At 32.9% G+C, this 13,522-nt stretch overlaps 2 protein-coding genes across 3 annotated transcripts in view; one reads left to right on the forward strand and one right to left on the reverse strand.

Annotated features, from left to right (window-relative positions):
- haf (leucine-rich repeat and fibronectin type-III domain-containing protein hattifattener) overlaps positions 1-7,557 on the forward strand; it is a 39,705-nt gene extending 32,148 nt beyond the window's left edge. Inside the window, exons 2-7 of one of the 2 annotated variants that reach the window (XM_088234305.1) lie at positions 2,460-2,597; positions 2,686-4,266; positions 4,353-4,715; positions 4,941-5,193; positions 6,411-6,576; positions 7,255-7,557. In XM_088234305.1, the coding sequence (XP_088090431.1) occupies positions 2,460-2,597; positions 2,686-4,266; positions 4,353-4,715; positions 4,941-5,193; positions 6,411-6,576; positions 7,255-7,387 (2,634 nt within the window). In that variant the 3' untranslated portion in view covers positions 7,388-7,557. Of the gene's footprint in view, positions 1-2,459; positions 2,598-2,685; positions 4,267-4,352; positions 4,716-4,940; positions 5,194-6,410; positions 6,577-7,231 lie in introns of both variants that reach the window. The other variant, XM_088234304.1, reaches the window with a different exon arrangement.
- The window catches only part of Rab3GAP1 (RAB3 GTPase activating protein subunit 1), a 56,996-nt gene extending 45,905 nt beyond the window's left edge, over positions 1-11,091 (reverse strand). The window contains exons 1-3 of the mRNA XM_088234302.1: positions 10,724-11,091; positions 9,049-10,285; positions 8,168-8,349 (exon numbers count right to left, since the gene is read on the reverse strand). Of these exons, the coding sequence (XP_088090428.1) occupies positions 8,168-8,349; positions 9,049-10,281 (1,415 nt within the window). The 5' untranslated portion in view covers positions 10,282-10,285; positions 10,724-11,091. The remainder of the gene's footprint in view (positions 1-8,167; positions 8,350-9,048; positions 10,286-10,723) is intronic.
- Positions 11,092-13,522: the final 2,431 nt, after the last annotated feature.

The following is a 13,522-nucleotide window of genomic DNA, read 5'->3' on the forward strand; positions in this document are numbered from 1 at the left end:
GATGAATTCCGTTATTAAAATTAGGTTAAATGAATGTGTTTAAAACTGGATTTAATTTTTTTTAATTTACGTATTTAAAATTCAGTCACGTGTCAGAAATAAACAAGATACACTTCAATGTGTGTACTATGCAATCCTCAAGATGCCATCTATGCACATTAGGTGCGGGTAAGGGTAAGGAGAATATATTATCAACGTATGTGCATTCTGTACTTATGTCAAAGTTGAAACATACAGTTGCAGTAAAACCCCAGCACTTCCATCTATAAGCATCCCAATGAATCGGGTTGTGATTCCGTGGTGGAATAAAACTAAAAAGGACTTAGATACATTTAGAAAACGCAAATATAAACTATCGTATTTTCTAAAAAAAATATCGTATTTTTCATAAAATACACAAAAGCATATTCTGTTTTTAACATTATTTTTTTATTTTTTATTTTTTAATAAGGCACAAATACCTGTACCGTTAAATGATGTTTTTTTGGTCAAATACGATTCTATATTTTACTACGCATAAACGTTTGCATATTTGTTAAAAATAAGTTTACAAGTAACAACGTGCTGTTGATATCATCATAATTTATTGTTGAAAAAAGGGAAAGAAAATAACGTTGTAGGATAATAGATAACATATTTACGAGGATAGGCGGTATCTGGAAGTTTTGATGAATAGGGATTTAAACATTAAATAGGTATTTTAATATTTTTCTGTCACTCTCTCGCAGGTGCCTGTGTGAAAAAGACAACTGCACGTCAGACCGATTTTGCCTTACTAAAATCGACAAAATCGACGTTGCGCTGTCCTGTTTTCGGCACCCCTAAACTGAACCGATTTGGTTGTTTATTATAAGGAAGAGTATCAGAATGAAATTTTCTGTGTCGGTACTTTTTTTGTTTTTTAAATTATTTATTATATTTGTATACCGTGCGTCCGAAGACGGCAGATAAGACTCGGACACTTTTTTGGGTTTTTAGGTGGTTCTAACTCCCATAAGGAACAATTTACAACAATTAACAATTTGTATATTGAATATTGTCAATTTATCAAAAAAGCAAAACAAAAGAGACACGCCAATGGTAAACATCTATAGTGTGCAAAAAAATCACTGCTCTAGTACCATAATCCAGGGAGAAAATACGAGAATACGTTTGTATGAAGAAAAAGCACACCACCTTTTCTCTTAAAATAGCTACCCATCCTGTGTACCAGTACCAGCCTATTTCTCAGCTTTTATTCGAGATGCATGGTTTATGTTTTCGTTGTTTTATATTTATATTTGTTGTTTATTATATACAATCATATGATAATTAGATTTATAATTATATGATTTTCTCGTAAATGGATTATTTCAAAGAGATTCAAAAATTTAGACTACATAAAGTATAATGTGTACACATAAGCGAAATGTTAAGGAAATTGTGAAGGTTATAATAATTATACATTAATGACGAAAAAACAATGAAGTTGAGATTGTCAGTGAAGATACGCAATAATGGAAACAACCTTCGTTCATATTTTACTGTTTTTTTTATTATATACTTGCGATTTCGAAAAACAATATTCACGTAAAAAACAGCGTTGTAGACCATAAAGTTAAATAAAAATAATGCAAAAATCTTATCGAAGAGAAAACGAGTTTTATTGTATTGATTCGATCAGCTCCGGTCGCTTCAGTGCTATATTCTTACATATTTTACATTTAGAAAATCATTCAAGGAAAGCCGTAAATGTAAACCAATCGATAGGTTATTAAATAAAAAACAAATATATACACAGTTTATAAAGCATTTTTGTTCGAGGGTTATCTAATTCTGATACTGACTGAACTAACTGACGATCCCGCTATAAGCATGTATTTTGAAAACAAATCATAACCGCATGCCGCAACTTGATTTGATATGAAATAATAAACTATTGTTTCGAGGACTTCATAATAATTCAACAAAATAACCAATTTTCATGGAACTTCAAAAGAAGATTAAAAATCGTCGAAAAAATTAAAAACTTAAGTTTTCTGGAAAAGGGGAGAAATTCTATACATAATTTTGAATGAATAAGGCATCAGAACATTAAAATTAAAATAAAAACACTTTGTTCTTAACCACTTACGTTATTTATTGCCGACTGGTTCGAAGCTATACAATAAGGTATAATTTCATAAACCATCTTGATAGGGAAGCTAGTGTAGCTTCGAAACCGGTAGGTAATTAAACAAAATAATAAGTGGTTAAAAACAAAGTGTTTGTTATACTATAATTATAAAAATAACTACAAAGTTAGTGCTTCAAATATCAATTATATATCGGACCATTCTTTAGAAAAACGGTTGAACAAAGATCGGTTGTTAATTACATTTTCGGTGGTGTAATTTGTTTATATTGATCCGGTTAATCTAAACAAAATAAATAATATTTGGATCGCATATAAAAATTGTTTGGTAAATCTTGTATTTCAGGTGTTATGGATCTTACTGGTGTGGGTGGGAAGCACAGTGCACGCGCAGTGCCCTTGGCAGCGAACAGTTCCAGTGCTTCAGCCAGCTTGTTTGTGTGCGCAAAACTTAGCTAGGGAACTCTCCGTTCAATGTGATCAGGTAATAGTCGAGAGTTAATGGTTCTAGCATTTTTGTGTTCAAATACATAGTGTTCATTGATATTTAAACGTAAATTATTCATTCACAGGTGGAATTCCCAGTTCTCCTGAAAGCTCTGGATACGTACGCCAAAAATACCGCGTTAGATCTTCTTTATGTTAATAACTCTACTATAGGAAGTTTACAAGATAACATTTTCTCAAATCTACGAATACATAATGTACAGCTTTCCGGTTGCAAAATTAAGTACGTTTCCCCAGAAGCGTTTAAGGGACAAGAGAACACACTAAAGAACTTGAATCTTCAAGATAACGAGCTATCGGAAGTGCCCGCAGATAGCTTCCGCGGACTCGCCAATCTGGCCTTACTAGATCTATCTAAAAATAAAATAACTAAAGTCGTAGACAATTCGTTTTCATCTCTAAAACGGTTAACTACTTTGAAGCTTTCCGATAATAACATAACTTTATCATCCGGCGCATTAAGAGGCTTGGAGGGATCACTGAAAAATCTCAATTTGAAAGGAACAAAACAGAAAAGGGTTCCAGAGTGCATAAGAGGTTTGAGAACATTGGCCTTCTTAGATTTATCGCAAAACAGTTTGAAGGAGCTACCGGGACCCGCTAATGCTAAGACCTTTGAAGGGCTGGACTCCCTTACAGCCCTGAATTTAGAACGAAATCTTATACAGAATCTGGGAAATACGGCATTTGTTGGAATATGGAAAACTTTAAGCTCGCTGAGTTTACTGAATAATTTATTACCAGAATTTCCAACAGGTGCTATAAGTACTCTCTCTGAACTTCGCGTATTAGACATCGGTTTCAATCTGTTAACAAATCTTCCGGAAGATTCATTAATCAAGAATCCATCTATTACTTTGTTGGCGCTCGATGGCAATCCACTGAGCACAGTTCCGCACAAAGCTTTGGCGCATTTAAATACAACCCTACGAGGTTTAAGTCTCGGTGGGAGGATTTTACACTGCGATTGTAAACTTCGGTGGGTTACAGAATGGATTCGGAACGGAGACTTGCAAGTGACGTCAAGAGAACGCGAACCTCAATTTTGTGGAAGTCCGCCGCGATTTCGCGATAGAGGATTTTACAGTATTCAACCCGAGGAATTGACGTGTACTGATGAAAGCAAGGTTATAGGAATAGCGACAGTAATAAACGAAAAAGTTGAAATAGTTCAGAATAAGGAGGATACTTCCACGAAGTCTTCTACCACATCTACAACGACAACTACCACTACAACTACAACGACCGAAGTTCCAAGTTCCACCACAAAGTTGACTACAGCTTCGACGCCGAGCAGCACAACATTGAAAAAAGAAATCACATCTAAAGTCAACCCAATCGGCAACAGTCCATTAGCGAGATCAACGTTAGCTCCGTGGCGACAAAACGCTAACAGCCAACATCAACGCCCTCCTCTTATTTTAGGGTTTCCTCCCCAGAGGCCTAAACCAGATGACTCGAATGAAGTCGTAGTAAAAAGTGCCCACCGACAAGACAATTCCGTTATTATTCAATGGGATTCTGACACCGCAAATATTTTAGGATTCAGAGTAGTGTACAGATTATTCGGAGATAAAAGCTTCAAACAAGGACCACCACTTGAAGCTAGCGAACGAGAATTTAAGATCAAGAATGTCCCATCTCAGGTACTTAGATTTGAACCATACATTTTAACAAATAATTCACTATACATATTTCGACAGAATATCTCTTTATATTTGAGTATTTTCAGGAGTGCATAGTTGTGTGCGTAATTTCACTGGAAGAAATTAATGTTAGTCCCGAAACGGTTCCCTATTCTCAGTGCAGAGAAGTTCGGACCGTATCTTCAGCTACATCTAATATGGATAAAATTACCATAGCAGCTAGTGCAGCAATTTGTGGGACTATAGTAATAGCGGTCATTGTGTTTGTGGCTGCCAGCAGACGGAGATCGAGGAAAATGCATAATTTGCATCAACAACAGTTGAATGGAAAGTCTGGCTTACCTATCGGAGGTCTGCCAGTGAACTGTTGTGCTGGAATGGGAACTACCCCGAGCCCGGGGGGGCCACTGTCGTCACTGGCTACACTGAGTGCCTTCAATAAACACCAGGTTTGCGTTTATGTATTTTTCATATCGATTTGGTCATTTTTAGTAATCCTCAATAATAACAAAGGATAGATCTACGAAATACAAATACATACAAAATGTTGTCTAATATTATCTACAGATCCGAAAATGGAACAAAATCCACATCGATCAAATCGACAAAAATGTAGAGAATTGTGTTACTAATTCTTATACTGACGAAAATTAAGATGAATGAATAATTTGCAGGATTGGGATCAGGTATCAGCTTACAGTGGTAGGTCTATCCCTAGGCCAAGAATATATCCACTAGACAACGGAACGGCGTTGCTACCAGATGACCTGCGGTCGCATGTTTCACACTTTAGCAACACGGGTGGAAGCAAAATTGGAAAGACGAGATCCATAGCAGATGGACAGTCTCAACATAGCTTCTCTAACCATTCTGGTAGATATTTAGCTAACAGCGCCTTCCCCAGTAACCTCGTGAGCTCTAGATCAGGTATGATTTCTTAACCACATTATAAAATCTATTAGGTTTAGTCATTTTTATACTTAAAATTATTTTTGTCTAATGAGGAAGATCAGTGGTTTTTTTACATTTTTTTTATTCGTTAATAGACTATCAAATAAAGACAAAAAAACATTCTTAGTTTTTAGGTATCATATCAAAGGGTGGAAAGGAAAAAGTTACTAAGCGACATGTACGAGTAGCAACTTTACAGAAGAGCCAATTCAAGTTTTTTTGTATTTTTTCAATCAATAAAAATCTAATATTACCTAGTATTTTAGCGTAATTCCTACATAATATTCAAATAAAAGTTTCAAATATTAGATTTTAAATTAATTAATTATTAATTGGCTCTTCTATAAAGTTGCTAGATGTTGCTAAGTAAATTTTCCATCCTAGTCTATATTATTATCGCGACGATTTTTTTAAAGTTTTGTAATTTTTTAATTACTCTGCGCGTGACGTCATTGGTTGGCTTCTCGGAAACCGAAAATCTATCACAACACACTATCATAAGTTGATTTAGAAGGACTTATGAAGTAATTTAAAGTACTACATTTTTATTATTTTTTTCGTACATTTTATAGAAACTTAGACGTCAATTAAATGTTTTAATTTTAACTGAAAAAAATAATATAACCAATTTCCCATAGCACTGAACTTCCTCATTGGGTTAGGGTTTTCTAATACATTTATTCAATTAGCACAAAAAAAATATTATTGTTCAAAATTGTAATGGCAGGAATATGTTGTCGGGTTAATCGGGTTGTGGTCCCATGGCTAGTGTCTTGGACTCACGGACCAAAGGTCCGTGGTTTGAATCCCACTCTACCCCAACTTGATTCCATTTTCTAATAGTGAGTTATTTACAACTCGTTGAAAATGGCCCTCAAAATTATATATTTGGGTAAATTATAAGAACGCAAATATTTCTTTTTACAAAAAAAAAATGTAAAATATACCATTTTAAATATAAGATTTTCCCATCTACTCTTAGTAAATTTTTAGTCAGCTCATTTTTAACCAAGTCATAGACATGAGATTATTAAATCAGTCTAACATTTCTAATTAAAAGTACATCCAATAGACAGACAGTGCTGGAATAGATTCTCCAGAGGTAAATTTCTCTGTTTGTTAAGATATCTCCATTTTACATACGAACTGTATGTCATCCACAGATTTTATATATTATTTCGTTCTTTCTTCAGATCTCAGACAGTCAAGACAATCATTAGCAGGTGCTTCGGACCGCATGTCCCGGATGTCATTTCCAGTGGGGCACGTCCACGTGGGAGCCCCGTCGGTGGCTTCCTCCTCCCGCCACACCCGCGCACGCCCCCGCTCACGTTCCCGCGACCACCGCCCCGCTAGCAGGTATAGTCTTGAGCATCTCACTGCACCAATCTGGGTTGCCACCACTCACAACTTATTAAAGTAAATATAAATCTATATAATTAAATATAATATATTGCAGAGCTCTTGCGTACAATGTGTACCTTTGTAAATGTAAAAAAATAAAGAAAAACTTTCCTCAAAGATTATTTTTCAAATTATTTAGAATTTTTTTGTCTATAAACAAGATATCCCTCCATTCGTATGATTTGGGAGGGAAAATGGAAATAGGGCAACAGTAATTATTAATTTGAATTAAAATAATGTATTATAAATTACATTTTTATTTAACAATAGATTAAAACTACATAGTAAATTACTGTTCCTCGGTGAGGATTTTGACTATTTTTTCTGGTGGTGTGTTGTAAAATAATGAATAAGAATTAAAATACATAAATAGACATAAAGTACTAAATATCATAAATAATTTTTGTAAAAGAGCCCGATGACTAACCAAAATTGTAAAAATTTTATGATATAATACACAAAAAAAATTGTCAGGCATGTATCCTATTATGGTTTGCTTCAAATAAAAATATCTAGTGAGTCCAAATATTGTTTAACCCAAAAAACTAATGAATACGAATTTTACAAGGTGGCAACCCTACTTAGCGTCATAATTTAATGTAAAAATCAGTGTAACTTGTTGGACTGTCACAGATACAGCACTGCCGGATCCACTCACACACTCAACAACTACTGCGGGGATACATCAGACAATTGGACGGACCACGATATGGACATCTATATGGCCCGCAATCCCACCACCAGGGGAGGACTGGTGCCGTTATAGGACCCGCTCCCTTCACGGCTAGTGAGTAATATTTTCACAACCAGAGACATTGACTCAGAGAAAAATTCCGACCCCCTTTTGAAGGGGTATCTAAAGGAAAGCAGTGGTGTTAGAAACTCATTCCCACCTAATAAATAGGGAGAACATTTGTGTGATATAGACAAAACAAATTAAGTGAAGAAAAGACAATTTTTAAGTATAAGAGTGAAGTACGAGACAATTTTTTCGATGTGGTTTTAGTTTTAATAAAGTTGGTGCTACTGTTTCACCTGACAAGGTTTATATGCACAATGCATTATACAACGAATTACTCAAATGTGAACACTCAAAAAAGGGAAACCCAAGATCGTACATTATATGGATATAAAACATATTATGTGCCACTTCTTATGACAAGGTGATACAATGTCATTGTTCGTTGAATTTTCTTTAATTTAGTACGTACATTTTTGCCATTTAAGAATTAAAACCTTCTTAAAATGTGGCAGATGACATGAGATGATAATAAGTCCTTTTCGTACAGAATAAAATTTTCCATAAAATAAAATTTGTAAAGAAAATCTTTACTATAAAAAACATAATAAAGAAACAAAATAATGTAAAATAGGACACATTTGTATGGTAAACATAAAATTACATCAGAATTCTCTGGTGATTAAATTAATAATTTTTAATGTTCTGTTATAATTATTTTTACAAAACTGTAAAACTTTTTAATAAATTATGTACAAAATATTTGTCTTTTCATTACGTTATTAAGAAATGTATAAATAAACATACCCCTCAATCCTTGTACAATTATCCCATCTACAGCGCATTTCTTGGCTGAACTCGTACCAAATGTGCGCCAAAGCATTAACATCCCCCATAGCTTGGAATATGTGAGCAGAGAGAACAGCCAGTCTCCAGACCAGATCTCGGCTCTTACTCGCCTTCAAAACATATCTACTATCTTCGTCAACCTGGAACAACATTTCATAGGATATTATTTAATGACACGATATATTTTTAGAATGGACTAAGGATGAAATTGACTAAATTGTTGTTTTCTATTGAGTATTAGTGTAAGGTATCCTTATATGTGTTTTTTGCAAATATATTTTAGCTTATAAAAATATTTTATAAGTTACAATTCCATGTTTTACATGTTGTTGATAGGTAAGAAACACTATAATAATAATGAATTAGTAAAATAGACATTAATATTGTATTTTATATATCGTCAGGTTTCTGGTACAAGTTGGTAACTGCATTTAACAAGTCATGAGACATTGCACTTTTAAAGTCAAAAGCTCATCCTAAATCAGTGTTGCCAACCTCCATTAAGCTAAAATCGGTAGATTTAGAAAAATAAATTGGCAGATTTCGGTAAATTCGTTATAAGCTAGAAGAGTTTCACAAAAATTCATAGAACTGTTACTTGTGACAAGCCACGCTACGGAATTTTTTTATTTAAGGAACATTCCATAGGGGGGGATGATTTTACTTTGCGCCGCACTGCTCTGTTTTGTTAATTGCTTTTTTATTTAAAGATTATTTTCTCATTTAAGAAGACATTTTATTTTTTGAAAATTTATGGTTCCCAACTTGTTCCAGAAATCTGACGATATTTACTACAGAATTGTGATAAAACAATAATAATATTATCTACAAGTACTTACTACAGTACGGTCAGCTTCCGGTTTCTGATCCAACAATAAATATTGCAGGATAGTCCGCATTGTGTCCGTTGGAATAGAATTATTGTATTTACCTTCCTTGAGACACGGTTCTCCTGTTATTTTATTGTTTCCAGTCAGCTTTATTAGAGATAATTTCGAACTACCAATAACTGACTCTACAGCTGACACATCATCCAAAAATTGTTTTAGAGTTAACTGATTTTTATGTAAATTCAAAAAATCGTAGAAATACTTGTAGAGAAGTGCAGGGAGTTTGTCTTCAACATCCATTTTAAATGACCAAGATGAAGCCAATAATGGGTCAAAATCAGAGTAACTTTGTGAATCAAGCACAGTATCTTCCGATAGCTTAAGCCATGATGCATATAGATAAATACGTTTAATAGGGTCCAATGTAGTTCCAAAAGGTAATGTAGAAAAATTGTCCGTACCAAAAGATTTCCCCTGTAGAAAATCGAAATCTGGTGGTTCTTGCATCCAGGTAGCGGGTGTGAAATCAGACAGTGAGTATGTAAACATAGAACTTATATATATTGTATCCAATGGTACGGATGAAGATATTTTTCCTTTGAAAAGGTCTATTAGACCAATTAAATAATGATACTGACTAGGCAATTTCTCTAAATGGATCGTATTAAAGGTAATACATAAGTCTTTAGATTCACAAACACCGAGGAAAAATTGTTGCCATAGTTCCATACACTGAATAAATATAGGAACTTCGCAACCAGTATTATTTATGGCGATGTGTATCGTACTCAGCAGTAATTTGATCTCTACTTCCCTTATATTATTGCGAGGATCACATGTTATTACAACAAAATCTCTCAAGCCATACCAGGTGCTTACTTGTGGAATATTGTTATTTGAACTCCCCAGATCATCAAAATCATTTTCGAATGTTCCGAGGTCAGTCAGCGCTTGACAATATTTATTAGAATCCTCTAACAGATCAACTGGCTTTTCAATTTCTTCAACACGCATCTTATACCGTCTAGCAATAATTGTATAGGCGTTAAATTCAATATTTTCTTCACTAATATCCCATATGGATTTATGGAAATCGCGATTCCGAAGTGGTACATATTTTGGCATATTTGTCAGTTTCCATTCTGATATCAACTCTTCAATTCTCAAAATTAGTATTTCCCAATCAGACACTGCTGTAAAATCTTGAAGCAATACTCCAGCATTGTCAATTTCTTCATTCATGTTGCTAAAAAATATAATTACATATTAAAAATGCCTTCTTAAATTTATTATTTTGATATGATACATACAACAATAAGTTTGAATGTTTAATAAGCCTATGTTCATGTGTTAAAACCAAGTAAACCAAGAAGCAAGTAAACATACAAATTTCGTTGGTGTTAGTAGGCACACTAGAATAATTTATTTAAAAACGTTCTGTCATGTACACATAAGCAAAATTGATTATAAATTTGAATGGACTGTATTTTTATAGTCTTCGTGGAACGATGATTTTTAAAGACTGTACCAAAAAAATAATTTGTTGGATCTAGAATAAATTCAAAACTTTTTATTAGATTAAATGTGATTCCTATAACCATCAAAAAGTATCGAATAGGTAATTACAGTCAAAAACAAATAACTAGATGTTAAAAAAATTATTCGCTTAGAGCAATATACTTACAGTTATTAGAAAATGAGAGTAAGATAAAAACCTATTTAAACATCAGTAAACTTTCTTATGTGATAGATCGAACGATCTTTTGTCTTTTCCTGTCGCTAGTGTCTAATATTATTTGAGTCAATGACCGAAAACTTCTTTAAACAATATGTTTACTGTTTACTTTCATAAATAAACCAAAACAGACTAAGGAAACAAAAATACGTAATATTTCCAAGGTAAGTAATTATTCGCCAAAAAACAATGATTAAAGTCGTCGACAAGAATCGCCACTGAGATATTATGTGTCAAATTGACAGCAAGCAAAACGAGACAATAGGGTAGACGATTGTTTGTCTGGCTGTCTGGCAGAAAGTTTGACATTTGACAACAAAGATAAAAATGCAGTATGGAACGAAAGTGACAGCCGTTGTAGCAGCGTTCGCCAGCGTTCAGTCTTAACGATCTCTCGTTCGCTTAAACGGTCAGTGTAATTCGAGCTATAAATACGACTCCAAAATATTTTTTTTATTCCGTTAGAATAAGCAGGGAATTTATTATTCATCATGAAGTCAACTTTTGTCTGTATTTGGAAGTAACTTTCCAATATATTATTTTGTGTTATGGGTTTTTGCAAATATTTTGGTCTTTTTTGTATATTCTTACATATACAAATATTTTTTTAAAAAATTATAAAATTTCTTCGGCACGGGTAATTCCAGTGTGATCACATTATTTTTATTATTAATCTTTATTCATTATATGGAAAAAAAAATAAACAAAATAAACCACGTAAGTTTATTTTACTTTTTATTATTCCCTTTCCGCACCTAATGGTGCATTTGGCACTGCATTGGTACAACAATGTCCAGGGATTATGAAATATTTTAGTGTGGAAACACCCTTTTTAATAAATATTTCAAATCAACTATGTCGGGAATCGAACCCGAGACCTCTTGAATGGTAGGCAAACGCGCTGACTATTACACCACGAGGTCGACTACTACCTGAAACCTTTAACTTATAAACCACCTTGATAGTAATAATATTTGAGCCATTTTTTCTCTGTGGTTATTGGTTATCATTACTTGACATAACCTAATATTTATCTGCCAAACAAAGGATGAAAATTAAAATATTTGTAAAATGTTTGTAAATTATGTCAAACTACAATCAGCTGTTATTGTGTCGATATTTCAGATTGGATGGATTTGATATCAATTTTATTATAATTATGTACACAAATAAGCAGCAGCAGACCCATAAACAAACATCACTTTATTTTATTGTTGAATGATGCATTTTATTATTAAATATACATTTTTACTTTACCTGTGCTGACATAACTACAAAAAAACAAAAGCATTTTATTTCAACCTTCACACACGTCTCCCAGCGCCCATTACGCCATTAAGAATTGGTTAGCGATGAAGTACCGCGAAACCGTTTAATTTTGCCCGCTTTTTTGCTATTATGTTGATTTTCTCCAAAAAATGTATGCTGTGCTTTACTTTTTAATTACGAAGAACGACCTTGGTAATCATTGAATTGGGTTGCAATTGTAAATTCAGTCATATTTAAATAGGATTTCAAGCAATTAAAATTTTGATGGCGGGGAAAATTATTTCCATGTTCCTCCATGTTTGCCCGCAACCATTATTTGTGGAACTGTAGCTCATATGGCGTTCTTGTCTAAGAACTACTTTATTGAATTATTACTTTAAGGGCAAAATTGACGTTTGAGCATATTTTTAATGGCTAACTAATAAAATATTCGTCTAAAAATGATTGGGCAAATTTACCTGCCGAACTCTATTTGTTTTCATACAAGCAATTTATAGGTATTAGGGTTATCAAAATCTAGTTATAATAACTTTAAAAAATTAATAAATCTTGTTCATTTAAAGAAATGCTTTATTTAAGTACACATACCAATAATCCTAGTCTTAATTACCTAAAACACAATTTATAATATTAGGTAGGTACACACATTTTTCGAAATGGCAAATACATTTACTTATGTTGTGAGAAATAATAACGGTTTCGGGAATCTAGTTAACAACTAAAAAGGTTAAAAGTAGAAAACATTAATTTTAAAGATTAATATAAACTATTTCGAAATCAAAGTCCATAGCTACGAAAGTGAAAAAAAATCATTTGAGGGTGGATAATAATGGAGGTTGGTTAACTCTAGATATAATGAAAATGATCTTATATAGAAACAAATTGGATACCATGCAAAAAATGAGAAATGCTTCAGAAACTATTAAAAAGTAATATAAGGAATATAAAAACACATTATCAAATGAATTAAAAAAAGGCAAAGAAGACTTAAATTTTCCACAGTAATGATAATATTTTTGAAAATTTAAAATAAGTAATGTGTGCAAAATCTTCATAATAGTTTTAATTTAATTTAAACTAATTATTAAAATAAGAAAGTGATAACCCTAACACATTTTTTCGTTTGGGAAAAATTGACAACTCAGAGGCTCAAGTTATGCCTTTTAATTTGCCCATCGTCATAATTCTTGATTTAAGCTACTGATAGCACATAATATAAACAGGAAATGATCTGAAAACCTTTTTCTATATTATGCAACAAGAAAAACTTACATTTGTCTTTGTTATCGAGCAGTATATTAAAAAACACAGAGTAAAGTTAGTGACTAAAGCTTCTGAGGGAAGTTAGTGACATAAATCTTCTTTCATCCTTAATGTACTAAATTTACCGAAATCAAATGGAAATATATATTTTTAAAGGTTGATAATAGATTAGACTTTTTGGGCAAAATATCCATCCAGGGCAAAATTGGACGGTTT

The sequence above is a fragment of the Micrasema longulum genome, unplaced genomic scaffold, assembly GCF_059751315.1.
Source record: "Micrasema longulum isolate JH-2025_06_02 unplaced genomic scaffold, ASM5975131v1 h1tg001219l, whole genome shotgun sequence".
Lineage (NCBI taxonomy): Eukaryota > Metazoa > Arthropoda > Insecta > Trichoptera > Brachycentridae > Micrasema > Micrasema longulum.